The sequence below is a fragment of the Drosophila mojavensis genome, unplaced genomic scaffold (genome assembly GCF_018153725.1).
Source record: "Drosophila mojavensis isolate 15081-1352.22 unplaced genomic scaffold, ASM1815372v1 contig_36, whole genome shotgun sequence".
Lineage (NCBI taxonomy): Eukaryota > Metazoa > Arthropoda > Insecta > Diptera > Drosophilidae > Drosophila > Drosophila mojavensis.
The window spans coordinates 18,605,879-18,626,928 of NW_025318858.1; the positions used below are offsets into that span (position 1 = coordinate 18,605,879).

Genomic DNA, 21,050 nt, shown 5'->3' on the forward strand with positions numbered 1-21,050 from the left:
AGAGACAATGCCAGAGAGCAGCCGCATCCAGCTACCGGGGCCCACAATATGCCCCCGTGGGGTTATAATGTCCAATAGTAATGGCATTGCTATTGCCAAACGTAATGCCTAACGACAACACCTCACTGTACGTCTGACTGACTGTGTGTGTGTGTGTATGTGTGCCATTGTTGTGGGCTTCAGGTGAATCATTTGCCAGGCACTTGAAGCTGTTCCCTAATCGCAAATGGCATAATGTGCGGAAAGCGTACCAAACGAACATTAGCAACGAGCTTTTCAAATGAATTGATCGACTTACTTTTCATTATATTGTGCAAATGCCTTTGAAGTGAAGCTGGAATTCTATATGTATTCAGTTTAGCATGGTATGTATAGGTAGGTATAAAATTTTAGTTTAACTTTTATTGCTAATCATCATTAACAGCTGAGCCGAGCTGAAGCCAAGTTAATTAATTTGATTTACATTTTATTACTGTGTTAATCCCATTGAATTACAGTCAAACTTGAGTCAGTTTTAAGAAAATTCAATGCTATATAGACCCAAAGGCGACTGAAATTAATCAGTTAAGTACAACTTAAAGCAATTGGCAAACTTTTATAGACTTTGAATTGCTCATTTAAGTCATTAGGCCAGCGTCTCAGGTAAATAAGAAAAGTTTAAAAAATATATTAAAACCAAATATATTTTAGAAAGGTATAGTTTATAACTCTCTAGATGTGGGCAGCTGAACAAAAAAAGCGCTATGCACTTCCCTTGCTCAGAGAAATGCCATTGGCGAAAATTGATGTTTGAAGACACAAATTGGTTTTGCATTATTTATTTATTATTCTATTTTTTTTTTTATTTATTTATTTTTTTATTTGACAACAGACTTGATAATTTGTTTACAATAAAAATATAATAAAAACATTTAGCATAATAAATAAAAATAATAAATAAAAATAATACAGTAATTATTAAAATACTATACAAATTTTTAAAATAAATTATAAAAAAATCTAAAAATATATATCGAGTCCCTATAATTTGAAGGGTATCATATTTTTTCGATTTTCACAGAAATTCAAACTATTGAGATTTATCGAGAACAATTTATTTATTTAAAGACAGCAAAAATGTTAAATACTGTTTAACCATCAAGCAATATTTAATTATTAATTAATACGCTTTTACAAGAGAAAGATTATTCTTATATATAGACTAAATTTTTCCCCACATAGTTAATAAATAATATTATATATTCTTTAATTATTATTATATATATTATATATTCTGATGTATGCCACATACTTTTATATACCTTACAAAATATTCTCTATTGTAAAAGAAAATAAAACACACAAAAAAAATCTTTTTAATTGCTTTATTTAGTTATCGGCTAAAACATTTTAATTGTTGCGTTATCGCCATGCATCGCCAGTCCCAGAAATAGACCATATATCAAGACATTTGAGTGGTTGCCGCTAATCAGAAATCTGTGACTGCGACTTCCTCAGCAATAACAACAACAACAACAGCAGCATCGAATTGTATTGTGGATGGTTTTGGTGGAGTTCCCACCCGTTCAATGATTGGGAATTGCAGCAGCGTGGCCGAGAGCGAAACAAAACTGTCAACTGCGCTGGACACATGTAGCACGATCACTTTTTGCACACATACGACTGGCGGCTGGCAGATCAGTAGCTGGAATCAGGATCAATGTAAGCCGGGCCACATCAGCGGCTAAGCGGGCTAAGCAGCCCTGGCTGGGCATCTGGGCATCTGGACAGCTGGGTAGCTGGGTAGCTGGCCAGATTGTACCCCCGATTCCGATACCGACTCCAGCCGCCTCGTCTAGATCTGTCGCTGTCAGTTGCATAGTTGCCCCGGCAATTGCATGTCCGAGATCTGCTGCGCCAGTGCCTGTGACTGTGCCTGCTCCTCCTGCTGATTGTCGCTGAAAGTTGAAAGCCGTTCGGCGCTGGACGCTGACAGCGCGGAATTGTCGTTCGCATTGTCAGGGGCCCAGCAGAGATCGAAGCAGAAGCTGAAGCTGAAGCAGAAGCAGAAGAGACGCCGACGATATACAAAAGATGCAACTGTCGTTGCTCGTTCGTTACTTGTTGTTGTTACTGTAGTTGCTGTTGCTGTTGTTGTTGCTGCCCAGGCTGACAGGCAGCAACATAAAAAATGCGCTTGGGAAACTGCAACCGAGCTGCTTAAATCAAATATTGAAATACCTCGCACAGACCATGACCCAAACGGCCTCCCTCCCCGCCTCCTGCTGCCCCGCCCCTGGCGGACCCTCCCGCCGACTGGCTGGCTAATTGCCGCACACTTGAACCAAATAATTGCTCAACAAAATAAATTCCACATTGTTTTTGTTGAGTGTAGTTTTTTTTCTCATATAAATTTTCGTAGATTTTGATTTTGTTTTGTTTTGTTGTTTTATTGATTTGTGCATTGCATTCGCAATTTTTTTTTTTTTTTTTCTCATTATGTTTTTAATACTTTACAATATTGAATGTTGTCTATGCTCTAATATAAATTAATTAAATATACTTGAATTAGTCGTCTAATTAATCATTAAGCTATCAATTAATTAATTATTAGTAATACCTAGAACGCACAACCGAAAAGGCAACATAATTTATTGATAAGTTAAATTTTGTATGGGGGCAGATTAAAAAAGAAAAAAACACATATATTTAAATGTTCTTCTTTTTTGTTAAATAATATGGTTAGTCATAAAAGATTTCGTTACTTTTGTGCAAAATTTCATAAATTCTATAGCAGAAATAACCGAGTACAAAATGAATTGTTTATGTGGCGCCATCTAGCGTGCATTTGCTGTACTTACTTAGAGATAACGAACTTAACCAAATTAAAGTAAATTAACTTAATTATGTACACAAAATGTATGAAAGACGCAGACATGGAGAGCTGCTGCAAATAGAGCATGTTTCAAATGAACTGGTTCATATATGGGAACTAGTTCCTTTCTGCTGCTAAGCGTTCACGTGGCGTATGCTTAACATGTACTTTGCAGCTGGGCAAAGCGGGAATGCAAGCAGCGCTGCCAGCGTCGACGTCAGCGTCGCTGTTAACTAGACAACAACAATGCGGTTATTGTTGCTGTTAGAGAGAGGGCGAGGGAGAGAGAGGGAGATAGAGAGAGAGAGGGAGAGAGTAAAAGAAAGATAAAGAGTTTCAGCTGCGCGCAATTGAATTTCAGTCTTGTTTTCAATAATTTCGTAAAATATTTTTCGTTGATTAAATGAATTGGGTCGAAGGAGATGCTTAGACGCGCTTTTGTTTTTGTTTTTCGTTTCTTTTTGTTTTCTCTTTTTAAATTATGAACTCTATAGCTAAATTAAGTCTACAATTTAGAACATACTTTATACTTTTATGGGCCTTGCAGAACAGCAACGAAATATACAAAAAAAAAAGATTTGCTGCTAGGATCGCGTATTGCTTATAAAACTAAAAACTGGGCAAAACGAAGTTGTATACTCTACTTTTGTCGTGTCTATGAGCTGTCTATATAAATATATATATATGTGTGTGTTTATATATACGATTATGTATATATACGTACGTAATACTGCTAAGAAGTCAGAGTGGGCTGTTATGTGCGCGTAAATTAGGGGCGGTTCATGGACTTTAACTAGGCTTTAGTCTAGGCTCTTAATGTCTAATAACAAAGGCTAAGCGTAGACAAATACATAACACATACACAAAGTGGGCATTAGGGGGCGGATGGGCTAGCGGGCAAGAGGGCGGGCCGCGGCTGGGCGGGGCCGGAGAGGGAGGCCTACAGGCTTACAGACACGTGTGTATGATCTTCTTGGTTCGACACAGCTTGCACTTGACCTCGCAGCACCAGTGGAAGGTGCAGGCGCAGCGCTCCACGACGACGACCTCCTGCGTGCGATAGCCACGCCCACAGCACATCAGGTCACAGCCGTCGACGCCCAGCGAGGTGTCGTTGCACTGCCGTCCGTGTGTGCCCAGAATGCCCTGTCTCAGATTCTTCTCGCAGAAACTGGGCGATGACTCCAGATAGACAATGTCCTTGGGACCTGGCGGCTTGTGCTCCGGATTGTGCGGATTCAGCTGGAAGTGATATCTGCAAATGGAATGAGAAGAAGAAACGAGGGTTGAGTAATGTAGAAAGAGATGTAGATATATAGAATATAGAATATAGAATATAGAATATAGAATATAGAATATAGAATATAGAATATAGAATATAGAATATAGAATATAGAATATAGAATATAGAATATAGAATATAGAATATTGAATATTGAATATCGATCACTTCTTACCTGTTGTGCTTGCGACCCAGGCGACCCCGTCCGTGTCCGCGCGACCTGGCGCCCGCCACGGGCAGACTGTTGGGCGAGGGCATGTTGGGATGGTGCTGTTTGCTATTGGGATGACTGTTGTCCAGCAGCAGTTCGGGCATGTGGTCGTTGAGCATGCGCTCCTCGTCGTCGTAGCCGCTGACCGAGGGCGGCAGCCCGTTGCCCCCGACGCCGACGCCGGCCACCACGACGCTGTTGGGCCCGGCCGCATTGGGGTTGACGACGGGGACGGCGTTGCTGCTCTGGCGCAGACTGTTGCTGACCTGGACGCGGGTGGCGCCGTCGAAGCGGGCCTTCAGATTGTCGCCTATGACACGGAAGTTGGCCAGACGCATCCAGCAGGTTTTCACCGTACACGAGCCGGACATGCCGTGGCATTTGCACTCCTGCCGCATCTCCGCCTGAACGTGCTGCAATGAGAGTAAGCATGGGGTAGACGGGGGCTTCATTAGTATGACTTTATTAGGCTGTTGAGATGTTGGGATGTTGAGATGCTGCTGCCGCTCCTCCAATATCTTTTTCACTTAATTATTTTGCCGTTTTTTGCTCGATTCGATTGGCGGCCCGCCTGCCACGTTGTTGCAGTTATTAAAAATCAATAAATGTTGTTGCAACTTGCTGTGCGCATGTTGCATGTTATTGCTGCTGCTGTTGCCCCTGCCTCAGCTGCTGCTGCGGCTGCTGCTGCTGTTGTTGTAATTGGCCTGACCAAAAGTAAGAAATCAACGCAGTTGGGGGGCCCTCGCAGCCAGCAAGGCGCACAGCAAACCACATGATGATCATCATCGATGGAGCCCATAACAAGTAATAAAATAATAACACAGATGGTGGCCCCAAAGCTCTGGCGCTCCATCGCTCCATCGCTCCACAGCTCCAGCTTTGTTAGCGCTGAGCACCACTCGGCGGTGTGCCACTTTCTATGGCACCACCAAGAGCTAGGCAAGAGCTAGGCAACGGCAGGCAGGCCACACTGTACTGTACAGTGGTCGCTGGCAAATGCGCTAATTGCGAAAATTACTTTTGAAAATTTAATGCTGATCAGAGCTGAAAGATCTCTTTAAAATTTATCAATATGTTGATCGATAAATTGATTTCGATTTATTATGAAAATCGTTGAAAATTTGTTTACGAAATTTGTCTATGATTGATAAACTTCTTTTGATTTATGATCTAAATCAATTTATTTAATTGAATTTAATTGGAAGTTTGTGTAATTTTCTCTTCATTTTGGCTTATTAATAAATCTATAGCAAATTATAGAGATTTAATTTGAAGCGATAGCAAAACAGCTTTTCATTTCTTTAATTGATTTGAAGTCGCAGTCAGCTTAGCTCCATAAATCGACAGCGAATTGAAAAGCCTTTCTATTTGGGGAGCGATCTGAGAGGCGAAATCTCATTTGCTTGATAAATGATCTGCTGATGAGATGAGCTGCATCCACTGTGCAATTGCATCCAGCTGCTGCGGACTACATTTGCGCTGTTTGTTGTTATTGCTGCTGCTGTTGTTGTTGTGGTCCTCCAGGCTGTCAACGATTTTAATATACGAGCTACATGCGCGCAAACGAGTGCACGAGAGACAGGGAGTAGTTGTTGTAGCCGCAGTCTGGCTAGCTGGCTCCACAAGTTGGCCAAGTCGCCAATTGGGGCGGAAATCGGCAAAGCACTCGTTGCATTTTATTAGGCAAGTCGTAAATTGTGGGCCAGTCGAGGCGACAGCCATTAGAATTGTAATGGAGGATCGACTAAATGGCTCGTTAGATCGAACTGGACTGGACTCAAGTGGATGCGATTGGTGGTTACTTACCGCTCGGCCCGCCTCATTGTTGTGCAGATTCATCTTCTCGCGCAGGTTGCGTCCACGCTCGCCGGTGTCCACGAATTCGCGCGAGAACTTGAAACCGAACCCGATGTTGTCCGAGCAGCCGCCCCACTCCCAGTCCCGGACGCCGGCAACGCTGCCCGCCTGATGATTGGCCTGCGGAGAGCGCGTCTGGTGGCTGTAGTCGCAGGTGCAGGACTCGATGGTGCCCTCGCTGCAGGCTCGCGCTATCGAATGGGTCACAGCGGCGCTGGTGATGGCATAGATGAAGCCCGTCTCACGGCAGCCTGCAAATCAATGAGAGAGAGAGAGAGGGGGATATTTGAGCAACTGTTTTCGGTTTCTGCATAACATTTTATAAAGTCGACTGTACGTTTGTCTTGTGCCTTCTGGGTGTTCCACTTGGACACGACCCCCCAAGACAAGACAAGATCTCAATCTTGCTCAAGTGCGATTGCGACGTGGGCAACAGTTAAATTCCTGCCCATGAATAATGGCACTTGTCTTCCAAAGTCTGGTCAATTATGACACTTCAAGCTATCTGCCGCCCCAGCTGCAAGCTGACGCACCAAACTGACACAGATTAAACGTTCAACTATAAATTCCAACTTAACACTTTGCCCCATCTACAGCAGACCAAAACGGCAGTCCTCCAGTCAAGGGCCCTTGTAGAAAACTTTACATTATTTTCATATGCCTATGTATGTATATACATAAATATATCGTTTCTGCTTCTGCTTCTGCTTCAGCTTCAGCTTCTTCTCTTCATCATCATCATCATTATTTTTTGTTTTTGTATTTTTAGTAACTGCCTCTGTTTTGGCCTGCTCTATGGCAGCGAGTGAGAGACCATCACAGATAAAGAACAATGAAAATTGAATTTACATGTTGCAGATAATTTTTCAAGTGCCTCTGCCACAACTCAAGAGTCACAGATACATACATTTCTCTCTATGTGTGTGTGTGCGTATGACACATGAACGCATTCAGGTAGCCCTGTCCACACTCATACATATATAATATATAAATATATATATTGTGACTACAACTGTTTGGCATTTCAAACTAAATTACTTAACAGCTACTGAATTGCTGGAGTATATGGATAAAAATTTTAAGGGGAGTTGGTGGAGTTTGGGAAGTTGAATTTAAAATTAAGATTAAATCTGACCGAAGCTAATTTATTGCTGAAGTTTATATATTAATATTAAATATATTTTTTAAACGTTTATATAAGAAAAGTGTGATAGCTACAATAATTAAGCAATTTTTTATCAATATTTTCCCCTCAAGAAGGTAAAACGCTTGAGCATTTATTTATATATTAAAATTTCATAAAAATAATTTCGCCTTTAAATATATATAAAATTTACATATTTTATTTATTTAAATATTTCTATTTTTTATTTTATTTTTTTATTTTTACTTTATTTATTTATTTATTTATTTTTTTTTTTATGAAATGCTAACAACTTACATAAGATATCCATAAATCAAAAATATTCAATTAATCGAAGGACCTTGTCATTAAGGTAGATATTAAAATATATTTATAAAATAATTGTAATAAATTATATTTTACTTAAATATTGATTATTGCACATTAAATTCAATGAAAATAAGGCACAATTGTCACGCTCCTTATCTCGCCATAAATTTCCCATTAAATCTAAAGTCAAATAGAGCTAGTTTTATCTTTCCCATAAACTACTCCGTGTATATTTCAGCGCTCTGCAGCTCAGCTCGACCGACTGCTGATTGATGCGGCTGTGATTGACTGTCGAGCAAGGTGTTGATTGAGAGCGTCAGCTGGTGAGCAATGCGCTGACTCTATCAACTTCCGCCTTCAAAAATTGCCGCTTTGAATGCTACGATTTCCCGGAATTGTGCCACAACAATTTTTTTTATTTTATTTTGTTGTTCAATTCCCGGTTAATGTTTGTTTGTTTCTAGCCTGTGTGTGTGTTGCATGGTTTCATTTTCATTTTCGTTTTTTTTTTTTAAGTTTTATTTTTTTTTTTGGTTTTGTTTTCTTAAAATAATTTCACGTAAAAGGTAAATATGTGCGATGTTTGATCTCTGATAAGCTGAAGGCGGCAGTTGGCGGCCGGCGCATGCGCGAACGTCGTCATCAACAACAGCACCAACAACAACGAGAGCAACAACAAATTGACTCTGACTTTTTGGTGATTAGCTTAGCAAGAATTCGCGTTACATTGCGTGGCAAGTGAAGCATTATGTATGTGTGTGTGTGTATGTGTGTGTGTGATGTTCTCTTTTGTGGATATTTCTCTTTTGACGCTGTGTAAATAGCTTGGCAAATGTTTCGCCGAACAAAAGACAATAAAACAGCGAACATTGAGCAATTAAGCGGCAAAAGAAATGAGTGGCTCATGAGTGGACTCATTCAGATTGCTTGAGAATGGGTGTGTCGCAGGTACTCTTTAATTTGCCAAGGCAAACATTCAAATGCGAGTGTGTGTCCGTATGTGTGTGAGTGTGTGAGTGGGGCAACAATAGCGAACAACGCCCACAAAATGTATTACGCATGTAATTTGAGTAGCTTTCGGCCCCCCTCTCGCTCTCCCCCTCTCTTTGACTGCTGCAGGACTTTTTTGAACTCTGCTTTTCCTCTTTCAATTCCTTCTCTTTTTTTTTTGGCTAATTACTAAACGGATTTCCGCTGCTGCTGGGCGTGGCAAGCAGACTGATGAAATTGAGAGCATAAAAGTGACGAGCTCAGGTAGCTCAGCAGCGCAGTTTAAGCAGCTTAGCAAGGATAGCCAAAGAGTGAGAGAGTATGAGAGAGAGAGCGAGTGTGTGTATCTTTGGCTCTGGTCCTAACTATTCCAGGAATAATTTAGACATTGATATAAAAGCCACAGGCAGCCACCGGCAGCCGCTTGGGGTGGCTGCCATTCGTCATCCTTCATGATTAGAATGCGCAAAAACCAAATCCAGAAGAAGCAAAAGAAAAGGTAAGCGTAAGACTCTGAGCTCGAGAGCACATAATACCCTAGGCAACTAATCGAGTCAGCCGTGTTAAAGCGTGTGGCGTGCCAAATTGACAAGGTGTCACCAATTAGAAAACAAGTTAGTTGAGCTCCGTTCAGTTGAGTTCAGTTGAGTTGAGTTGTCTCATTTGTGCCCCGCTGACTGGCTGGCTGGATGACTGGATGACATGGCAGGGTAAGGGCCTGCTGCTGTCTCCAGGGTATTAACGCACAGTTTGAGGGCCACTGTGCGGTGCAACCCCAAAGTGTTAATGGCCTAGGTGTTAATTAGGGCCAAGGGCACATAAAAAAACAATATACAAAGATATATATTGGGAAGGGATATGGTAGTGCGATGAAAGTGCTGCGATAAAAAGCTGTCACCAGACCAATATAATCCAGCCATCGACAATCGAGAAATCCATAAAATGTCAAGAGAGTGCAACTCATAAAAAAAGGATGTGCTGGCCCCGTCCGTTGATAAGGTCAAGAGCCCGCGCTCTAATAAAACTCAGCTGCCGATGAGTGAAAGGCTGACGCCGCTAACGCAACGCACGCGACCCTCTGCGCACGCCCACGTTTAGCATTGTGAGGGCGTGGCGTTTATGGTGCATTGGCAGCACAGGTAGCCCAGGACAGTAGCTATAATAAAACGGCACGACACTTTTTGCAATTCATAAGAAACGGCGGGATCGCTGCGAGCTGCCTGTTTACATTTATATGAAAATGATTGTTGACAACGGGCCCAGACGAACGACAACGGGGAGCAACGGGCAAAAAGTGTTGGGCCGAGATGGCTGGGATGGCTCAGATGGTCGCCTGGGACAGCTCCTGGCCAACTGTCACAGCGGGCGAACAGACAAGCACATTTGATTGATTTGAATGCACAGCTCTGGCTCAGCTCTGGCTCTGCAGGCTAATTCTGAGACAGCAGCATTTGGTGCTGCCAACCTGCGGCAATTAGCATAAACATGCTGAAACGCCAAGTGGAGCAAGTGCAGCGGCGCGCAGACAAGCGCTGACAAGGCGATGCCATTGTTTCGACACGGCGACAGCAACAGCGAAAGTGGCCCAACAACATGTGGCAAAGTCTCCAAGCGGCAAGTGCCAGATCGTATTACTGCAACAACAAACATGCAACCCACACACACTCGCACACACACACACACTCGCATACACAAAGTGACATTCAACAACATAAATAAGAACAACAAAACTGAAACCAAATCAATTTGTGTATTTGCCAGTGGCAGCGCAAAGAGGCGTTGACAACAAATACTCCAGAAACAGATCGCAGATCGCACAGATCACGGTTCACGGATCACTCACATCACAAATCACAGATCATATTTCACAAGGCTCACCCAAGGACTAAACAAATTGATTGAGTTTTACAGTTAGCGTTGAATAGAACTGAACTAAATGGATAAGTTAAGGTGAAGCTGATGTTAAGCTAATAGAACTAAGGAAATATAGAGTGTTTGACAAGAAATAGTATAAATGACTTGCATAAGTAATTAGATTTATGTTTCATAGCGCCTGATATCCGTTGCTTAAACTTTTTATATATGAAATTATTTTCTCAATTACTTCAAACATTTTTAGTATTTAAATATCAGTTTGAGCCTATGCAATTATTTTAATTTTGATTTTATAATGTTTTTGTTTTTTACTTTTATTATTTTTGTCATTCTTTTTTTTTTCATTTTATATTTTATTATTCTACTTTTGTTTTTTATATCATTTGTTTTAATTTTTCAAATACTTTTACATTTTTATGCTTGTAGTATCTATAAAATATTTTTGATATTTTAAAATTAAATGCGAGCTCAATTAAAAATGTATAAAAGGTATTTTTCATTTATATTTATCTATATTTTATTTTAATTTTAATATATTTAATGTTTATTTAAATATATTTAATGTTTTCTAATTTATGTTTAAGCATCAACTATATTCTCTTTTATTCTCTACCTATAATTTTCACTCGTTTTCTATTCAATATTCAGATATTTTGCTAAATTTAATTATAATTTCGATTAAGCTTCAATTCTGCAATTTTCAACTAATTTTCTATTCATTGATATACCCAAATTCTTTTCGGTTTCAATTCAGTTATATTCCCATATTTTCAGCTCGACATTCTCTACTCACCTCGATCGACGATCTTGCCAAAGAGATTCTTGCCTCGCAGAAAGTTGCGCGTGGAGCAGTTCCAGCGACGATTGCGAAACTGATGCTGGCATTCGCTGATGGCCAGATTGGCGCCCTTGACCAGGGCGCCCAGCACGCCAGGATTGTCGCGGACGAGCCGGCGCTGCTTGCGGCGCAGTGTTGAGTGAATGGCGGGATCCATGTACATGATGCTGGTGCTGATGGGTGAAATGTTGTTCGGTTCGCCGACCTTGGCAATGCCCCTAAAGCAGGTGAAGGAAAGTGAACATCAATATTAATACCGAACTCACACGCAGAAAAATTGTGAGGAAGAGGATAGGGCAGTTTGGGGGGCGTGTCACGCACTATTTAATGCTTCACTTGCTTTTTGCGCCTAATTACAAGCGGAAATCTCGAGCACCTGGACACGCAAGGCAGCCGAAAAAAGGCCGCAAAGACGACGGCTCAATATTTTTTTTCATTATGCTACTATTTGTATGCGTATTTGTTTTTCTACTATATATATATGTGTGTGTTTGTGTGTGTATGTTTTTTTGGCATTATGTTTATTTCCACTTGACTTGAGTTAAGTTGTTGTTATTATTCTTGGTTTTTCACTTGCGGCTTTTCCTTTTTGTTAAGCACGTCAATATTTTTTTATTTTTTTCAATATTTTTTTTTTTTTTTTTTTTTTTGCTATTCAAATGGCCTTGCCTACATTGGGTAACTGGCAGGCAGTTAGAGTATATACTCTAGTATATTTGCTGCTGCTCTCGTTACAAATGATGTGCTCAACAATAACAACAATAAATAAATATAAACAAATATTTATTGACGGCGGCGCGTATGCAAATTAATTGCCAATTCAATTGCCCGTTGATTGCGGTGGGAAAGTTCATATATTGTTTTTTTTTTTTTATTTATTTTTTTTTTTTTATTTATATGTATTTTGCTGGCAATTGCATAACAACAAAACGAAAGTGTAACAAAAAAAAAAAAAAAAAAAAAAAAAAAAAAAAAACAGAGCTCGCTTTAAACAAAAGCGACGGCAAAACGCAATCGCTGCGATTCCCAGGCGGATTAAAATCAATGGGCAAACGATTTATGCGTTCGCCACAAAAAAAAAAATAAAAATAAAAATAAAAATAAAAAAAATACAGGCATTTCTTATACATTCATTTCCTTTTATTTTATTTTTTCAATTTGCTGTTCTGTTTAGCAAAATTAATGCCGTTATAAAAAATGATTACCGCATGAAATGTTTTGAACTCGAATTGAACTCAAATCGAAGCTCTGTGCGCAAATCGAAAGACTTAGGCAGCGAACTTGATTTTGTGGCTGCAGCTGCAGTTGCCCATTAATAAAATGTATTCTTAGCACACATTGTTCATGTCTTGGCTGGCATTAAGTGTGTCACCAATACACTCACACACACACACACACACATACACATACACAATTCATGCCGCATCTGTTTTCCCCCAGAGGTAAAAGTTGAATGCGCGCTTAGAATTTTTAATTGCTTTCATCGCACAAAAAAGCTGCTGCTGCTGCTGCTGCATTTTGTGGCTTCCGCATTGTGCGTGCTGCTGCAGCAGCAACAGCAACAATAACAACAGCAGCAGCCGAAGCTGCCACGAGTTTTGGTCATTTAAAGAGCAAGACCTTTTGGCATCTTTTGACTTAAGCTTGAGAAACTTTTCTTCATTCAACTTTTGCGTTAATTTTCGTGGCTTTCTTAACGGTTGCTGCAACGGCTGCAACAGTTGCTGGCGCGTGCCTCAAAACTTTTGTTTGGCTTTGACATTTTTGGCTTTTGGCTCACGCAACAGTCGCTCTGTCCCGCTGCCTGTTTGCGCTTGTTCTTCTCGCCCGCTCGCTAATTGCCCGAACTGTTGTTTGTCTCCCCCCGCCCCCGCCCGCAGACGAAATTTGTTTGTTGATCTATGCAAATGTTGCGTGGGCGTCAGTTTCAATGTCAGCGATGTGCACATCCCCCTCTCTCTCTCTCCTCCTCTCTCTCACTATGTGTGTATGTTTCCATTGGATTTTCCAGCTACTTACCACCACATGGAGCCTCGGCCTCTGCCCGACTTCTGTTTGCTTTCGGCGTCGGCGCTGTAGAGCGCCAGCAGGCAGACGATAAATATGTAACTTAAATCCATGACAATGTTTTTTGTTTTCACAAATATTTAGATTTATATATGTATGTATAGATATATATATATATACACAATATTGATCGTGGATTAACTGTGACTGACCAGCCAGTAGTCAGTTTTGTATTTGCTTTCGATTTTTTTTGTTGTTGTTGTACTCTTAGATTCGCTTGTCTAAATATTTTCTTTTTTATGGCAATTTCACGTTCAATTAGCGCACTATAACTGAGGCATCATCATCATCAGCATGCGCACAGATATTGATTTTGATATTTTGTGCATCGTACATTGATGATGTTGACTGATATATTATATAGCTTGATCACACGACTCGGCACTTGATTTGTTTTTAATTATTTTTTACTTTGATGCGTTTTGTTTCACTTGTAAAAAACTTGAAACAGTTTTTCGTTTTGGAATATTTTTCTTTTTTATGAATGAAGACGATCTCTTAAACACTTTCCATTTGCTCTACATAGTAGGTGAATGGACGTCGCGTAAGTATTTTGTACGAATTGTCGGTGCCGGAGCGGAGGAGTGAAAGATTGTTACCCGGTTCAGTGCCAACGCTTAACTGAAACACACGGCGCGTTCTTTTACCTGGACCGATCGAGTCTCGACTCAGCTCGACTCGACAAATAGATTTTTGAAACCTGTTCAGCTGGCGTTGCCGTTGCCGTTGCGTGCGCGTGTGTTGACGACAGCGAATACGAGAGGCGAATGAGCGACTGACGGACGAGAGTCACAGCCAGCAAACAGATCGAAGACAACCAACCAGAGACTCGAAATTATTGAGGATCGAGCCACCACATAACAGTCGCAGTCGTCGACGTCGTCGCTGTCGTCGTCGTCGTCGTCGTCGTGGCACGAATTGCCGAGCACTCGCTTCGTGTGCTCATGTAAAATGCTCTGTAACCCAACAGGAAACGTACGCAATCGTCTCTCCAATGGAATGGAATAGAATAGGAGGTGACTTGACTGTTAACTTAACTTAATCATAAAATGTTTATTGCATCCTTTAGCAAAAATATTATTTTATACCATCAATATGTTTGTAATTAATAATTATGAATAAATTCCAATTAATCAATTTCTGAGTACATAACAAGACTGAAAATCGCAGAAAATAATTTTTAAATATAAAATTCGCATACAATAATTATTTAAAATATTCATTTTATATATATCAGAAATTTAATATTTGAATGATATTCATTTCCACAATATTTCCTGCACCTCTACCAGCTATCTAGCAATAGCAGCGGTTTTCACTAGGTTTTCACTATGTTTTTCATGCCTACATTTCCAGCTGGTGATGCTGTTGCTGTTGCTCTGCCGTCCGTCTCATGATCGACGAACGTGTGGAGGAGGAGCAATACGGTGCTTGTACAGCGCAGACCAGCCGTAGCGTGTGTGTGAAGAGTGCAGCTAGTGTTGCAGCACATATTACGAGAGACGAACGCTTGGAGCTATTGTCGTGCGTGCGTGTGTGTGGGCAAGTGTGTGTATGTGCTGTGCATTGGTATTGCGTATGTGTGGTATATATACGGCCTGCGCCCAATAAGAAATGGCGGAAATATTGGAAATTATTGCCAGTGCATTTTTCGGTATCAGAGTCAAGCAATCGCCTTGGCCAGATTGATGGAATTATTTTTGTGGTTTAGCTGGCGATTTATGGGTGCGCTAACTGCATTTAATTACACTTATTTGCCACAATTTGATACAAATATCAATAACGGTAAATTAGCATATCAACAGCTTTGGGCAACACTTAGTTTTTATAGCATTCAAAGAGCTGGACTGTGTGTGTGTGCATTTTGTAATTTTTTTTGAATGTTTATTGCTATTCAAAATGTTATTAATGACTTTTATTATCGGCTGTAGTTGGCTGAAATTATCTATAAAATTGGAAAATTCATGTGTGGGCAGTTTATTATACATTTTTCACTAATGAAATACAATTAGAGAATAGCATAAGATTGAATACCATTCATGTCGTATTTTTAAAATATTTTTTATTTTAATATAAATTATAAATTGTGCTCCCAATAAGCATACAACATATTGAAAGTATTATAAATAATATCTTATTAAGTAATATTTAATCAACTATATTTTATTCCCATTTATTGCTCTAATATATTATTTGCTTTACAACTTTTAATTTTGCTTTTCTATTTCATTCCATTTATATATTTCACACTAGAACTCTCTACATGCATTGCTATTCGGAGTAAATATATTTTCGGAGTGAGCGCTGCTTATGTACGCACACAGCCGAGCACATACTCACGCTCTTCGCTCACACACACACTATCTCTCTCTCTCGCTCTCTCTCCCTCTCCCACACACATAAATATTGCCGTTTACCTTTTGCTCTTGCTCATGTCGAGCTTCTACTAGTTTGGCTGCGCCAACTAATTGGACAGTCGACTGCAATTTGGGCATGCGCGCGCCCGCTTGCACCTACAGCAGATGTGCAGATCCGCTTCGGCTTATACATTTCCCATATCGCCATTGCATTCGCGCGCGCGCATCATTGTTGCTGTTGCTGTTGCTGCTGCTGCTGTTGTTGTCGTGCGCATCCGCAATGAATTAAATGTATTTTTAAAGATTATGTCAAGCTATTAATGGGCTATTATTTGCGGGCTTAGCAACAACACAAACACACACACACACACACACACACACATAAACACAGAGCAGAAGCAATTCGATCCTCAAGCGATCGTAAATGTCATTAAAGCGCACAAAATGGCGGACCGCGGGCGACACAGCCTGCGCAAATATTGGCACAGTCTGGCACTGGTTTAGGGGCAAAAGAGTTAGATGAGTGAGTGCGATCTATTTGCTTAGGCCACATCGTAGGCAGGCGGGCGGCTGGTGACGGGGCCGGAGCTGCAAAATTAGCGCGTTCTTATTAATTTTATTGCTGCGGAAAATCCAAATGATGAGAACAGAAACTGAGACGGAAACGAAGACGTAGACTGAGACGGAGGCAGACACAAAGACTTGAAAAACACGCTGCACTCACTGCACGAACGCAGCCGTGTAAACAAATCATAAAAACCGCTGTAGGTAGTCCGCTATACGGTATATGCTATATGCTATATGCCTATATAGCATATATGGTGGTAACCTCTGCTCGCGAGGCTCATAAAGGCGCGCTATTTGGCTAGTGAGTAATGGCCGATGAGCTGTTTTAATTTGGCCATAATGAAGGCTATATAAATTTGTATTACCATGCGATATGGTTAGCCGCAGACGAGACGTAGCGAATGCGATTTCGCCCGTATTGGCCTTCAGCAGGCGGGCAGCAATCCATCAAATTTCTAAGGTCAGCAGCAGCAGCAGCAGCTGGTGTTAGTGTAACCAAAGCAACGCCACAACAAGCAAAACACACAACCACACAGCGCCCACAAACCCCCCGAGGCTCAGCTCAGCTCGGTTTGGGCTTGAAGGTCAACCAAACGGCAGCGTTGACCTTGAGCCGTATTTCTATTTCTATATATTAAATTTTTTTCTTTTTTGGGCAAGGTCAAGTCTTGGTTGCGGCCCAGTTAGAAGGTGTTTATGAAACAAGTCAGAAAGTCAACTGTCACAAGGCATTGGGAAATTCGTACAGCATGCCAGTGGAAGTGGGCGTTGGGTGTTGGTGTGGGTGTGGGCGTGGCCCAGCATCAGTTGAGCTAAGCTGCGAAATTTCGGGCTCATAATTGCAAATAATCGCTGGGTAAGCGCAACTAAGACGCTGACTTTGACTTCGACTTGCTGCCACGCCTCTGTCCCGCTGGGGCGGGAGCGTTGCACGTAGCACGTAGCACGTTGCACATTTACCTGGCTGCCTAATCGTCGACAATCGAAATTTATATGGTCTGCAATCATTTGGCATCATTTGGCAGCTCTGGCTGACGAACGCTCCATGAAGTTGTCAACAGTTGGATTCGACACGCTGTGTCCTGTCAGCGCATGTCCTGCCGGGGTCAGTTGTCCGGCCCGCCTGTTGTCCTCTCGTGCAGCTCGCTGCGCCGTTTGCGCAGGGTGTGAAAATTGCTTCCAAATAAAAATTTGCAACACTTCGATACCCTGTTGGGCCATAATGTTTGTTATGCTTGACTCTATTTGTTGTTGCTGCTGCTGCTGCTGTTGTTTTTGTTGTTTCTGGCTGCTAATGCGCCGTGCAAAAATGCAGCTAGTTCCGCTACGCTTCGAGTTGAGCCCAAAGCAGTATATGCATTCCGAGTCTCCTTCCCGCTGCTGTGCACAACCGCTGAGCGCTGCATTCAGCGCGATCATCGCAACGATCATGCGCAGCTCGCGTCCTCCTCGGCTGCAGTTCGCCCGGGTTCCTCCAGTCAGCCAGTTGGGCACTTGCTGAGCGCGTCGACTCTCTGCACATTTTATTGCACTCGATTTTACGCTCAGCTCAACTGTCAGCCAGATCTGCGTGCAGCAGTGGAGCGAGTTCGAGCTCGAGCTCGATCGCTGGCAGCTGATCGATCGGGCAGCATCAGCAACTGCGGCTTGCGGAGTGGGCGAATGCCAACCCTAATGGGCATGACATGAGCCGATTATCCCGGCATATTGTTGATGCCTGTTCGATTATGCCCTGATCATGAATAGATCAGCACGTTCATTGGGCGGCTAAGCAGCAATTTTATGATACTTAAGCTGCTCTTGAATAATCGTGTACGGCATGATTTGTCATTGTTCGATTATCCTATATTTAATTGATAAATGTCTGATATTATTTTGATGAATATCCGCTTAAATAGTATAATATAATATAACAATTATGTGACTTATGTGAATAATCTATTTAACATACATACTCTTTAATTTCGTTTATTAAATAGAGAGACTCTTCTTTTCTTCTATGTAAAAATAAAATTAAATGGTGAGCTAATAATTTTTTGCATTAAATATGTGTTTAGATGAATGAAAAAATGTTTTTTATTTTATTCTATTTTTAATAATATTTAGGTACCAAAAATGTAATATAGCAACATTGGAATATATATTTTTATTGGCTGAGTAATTTTTCATACAAAAGGAAATAGTAAAAAAAAGTAATTTAATAATTTTGTGAAACAATACTTATTATGTCAGTAAATATATGATATCGCATGATATCGTTAAATATTAAAAAAAAAAAACAAATTTTTAAATATATTTATTATTAAAATACTTAACATTTAAAGCATATTTTAATAATAAATATATTAAATTAATTTTATAATATAGATATTCAACGTTATTTTAAATAATTTCATATCATTTTTTCATTCCAATATTTATATTGTTTTTAAATATATTTTTGTACTTTTATTTTCTGTATTTATTTAAATTACTTTTTTAAAATTTTAATTAAATGTTCTTTTAAGGGAAGTGAAACGTTACAGCTTGAATTTGTCTTCTAAATATAGAACACGATAAAAGAGTAAATTTGAGTATTTGTTCGCTCAGTGCGCAGAGTATAATCAAGCAGAGTTTTTTATGGATGCCACTTTACGTGGCTCAAAATGCCCGACATTAACTTCTCGCTGAAGCCATCTTCGATCTGCAGAGGCAGCAGGCAGCAGGCAGCGTAATCTGGAAAATCTTTGAAATTGCTAAGATAGACACCCACTTGGCTCTGTTCGCTTCGTTCGCTCTGCTCTCATTCCGATTGCGAGATGCTTTTGCAGATGCTGAGGCTGTTCGCTGTTCGCTGTTGGCTGTTGGCTGCTGCCATTGATGACTCCACATAATTTGCTCTGGCCACTTCCAAGAAGTAGAAAGGAGGTATGAAAAGAGATTTGAAAATAAGCCATAATCAACGCCATCATCATCATCAGCAGCAGCAGCAGAGGCAGAGACAGAGGCAGCAGCAGCAAAACCCTCTGTCGATGATGGTGGTCGACTTGGCCAATAAGGTAAGAGGTTTGGCTCTGCTTCTACCCAAAATAACAGTTACCACTGATCAACTGCTGTTGTTGTTGTTGCTGTTGCTGCTGTAGCTTGCTCGAGGCGTTAATATTTTGTGCCTGTGTCTGCCTCGCCGAATGTTGCGTGTCTCGAAACTGGGACTCATGGGGAGGTCCATTTTGTTGTTAACTTCGCTGCTCTAGACAATAAATTTTGTTGCTCGGCCACTTTTTCGACATGGTTCACGCACTTTAGGCCAAAATATGCCACTAATAACTACCGAAAATGGACGCGACTCGACTTGGCTCGAACTCAAACTCAAACTCAACTTCGGATCGCAGCTGAGAAAAATGGGCGTTTAGTTACGCTTTGATGACAGTGTAGAATTTCTTTTTTTTTTCGGCTACCTCTAACCCCTAACCCCTCGCTCCCTAGCCCACCGCCGACAATTTATATTTCCTATACGTTCCAAAATTATGAGCGCGCATTTTTTCTCTTTCTCTTTTTTCTGCTTTTTGTGTTTTTGGCTAGTTTTTGTCTCTTTTGGAGCTGTTAAGTGCCTTTAAAATGTCTAAAATTATCTTCGCATGCTTGGCTACGTTTTGTGATCGGGGGTGAAACGCTGCGACGAGGCAGCTATGGCTGAGGTGAGGCTAGAGGTGTTAAAGTTCTCTTTATCTCTCTCTGCTGCTGCTGCCGCTGCTGCCGCTGCTGCTGCATAGTTAAAGTGCTTTTCTTTTCGGCTTTTACATTTTTAATAACAATTAAAAAATGTAAAAACCTGCCAGCCGGAATGCATAATGCATTATCATCAACGCTGGCGGTCGGCCGAGCCGAGATCTGGCTACCGGAAGTGCGAGCTCTCGGCCGGGCCAGCAGCAGCAGCAATGGCAGCAGGCCTGGCCAGGCTGAATGAAAATATGGCGAACGGAGCTGGCGGGGCAGCGGAGCGTGTGCCGGTGGTGGTTGCCGGAGAAAGCCATTTTGTTGGTGGTGACACTTTTTTTTTATGGCCCAGCGGAAGTTTCTAGACTTAAATATTCATACGTACATAAGGCGAATCATTTGATAATAGAACAGCTGCTAAGTGTTGAAATGGAAGTAATTATTAGTAACCAGTTATAACCTAGATGATCATGATCATGATGCTGATGAGAAAAACAATATATTTTGCATAGGGTATAGATCTATGATCTATAGATCTACTTTGAGCCTTTGAATAATACGAATTTGCTGAACATGCTTCAAAATTAACATTCAATTTAATTATATAATTCATAATCTAATTGTTTTATTAAATTTTTAATTATTTAGCGATCTGAAAATGAAGATAAAATCGACTAATTTTACGATTTTTGTTATAAATAATTTTTATAGACCTCCATTATGGAATAATATATTATTTTACGTATTTAAACACATAAAAAAAAACCCAAAAAATTTTGATTTATTTTTTTTAATTTAAGGTTTAAAATTGTTTTTTTTTTTATATATATATATATATTATTTAAGACACAAAAAAAATGTACTGCTATTTTTTCAAACAATAATACAGATAAAACTTTTTTTTTTTTTAAATTATATATAATAATGTATTTTATTTTAATAATAAGTTTCTATGTAAAAATTAAAATGTAAGTTAAAGTTTAATTAAAGCTTTTACAAT

General features: G+C 40.4%; 1 protein-coding gene across 1 annotated transcript; it reads right to left on the minus strand.

Moving 5' to 3' along the window:
- Positions 1–2,469: 2,469 nt before the first annotated feature.
- Positions 2,470–14,216, minus strand: LOC6577252 (protein wingless). The gene is made up of 5 exons (XM_002003183.4): positions 13,383–14,216; positions 11,319–11,581; positions 6,157–6,458; positions 4,312–4,760; positions 2,470–4,109 (listed from the first exon to the last, which is right to left on the minus strand). The coding sequence occupies exons 1-5, from the start codon at positions 13,481–13,483 to the stop codon at positions 3,803–3,805; spliced, it is 1,422 nt and encodes a 473-aa protein (XP_002003219.1). The 5' UTR covers positions 13,484–14,216; the 3' UTR covers positions 2,470–3,802.
- Between the last annotated feature and the right edge of the window lie 6,834 nt (positions 14,217–21,050).

Coding starts and splice junctions, on each gene's coding strand:
- LOC6577252 (XM_002003183.4), bottom strand. CDS start 13,483: ATGGATTTAAGTTACATATTTATCGTCTGCCTGCTGGCGCTCTACAGC. Junction 11,582..13,382: donor GGCCGAGGCTCCATGTGGTG/GTAAGTAGCTGG, acceptor CACCTGCTTTAG/GGGCATTGCCAAGGTCGGCG. Junction 6,459..11,318: donor TGGCAAGATCGTCGATCGAG/GTGAGTAGAGAA, acceptor ATTGATTTGCAG/GCTGCCGTGAGACGGGCTTC.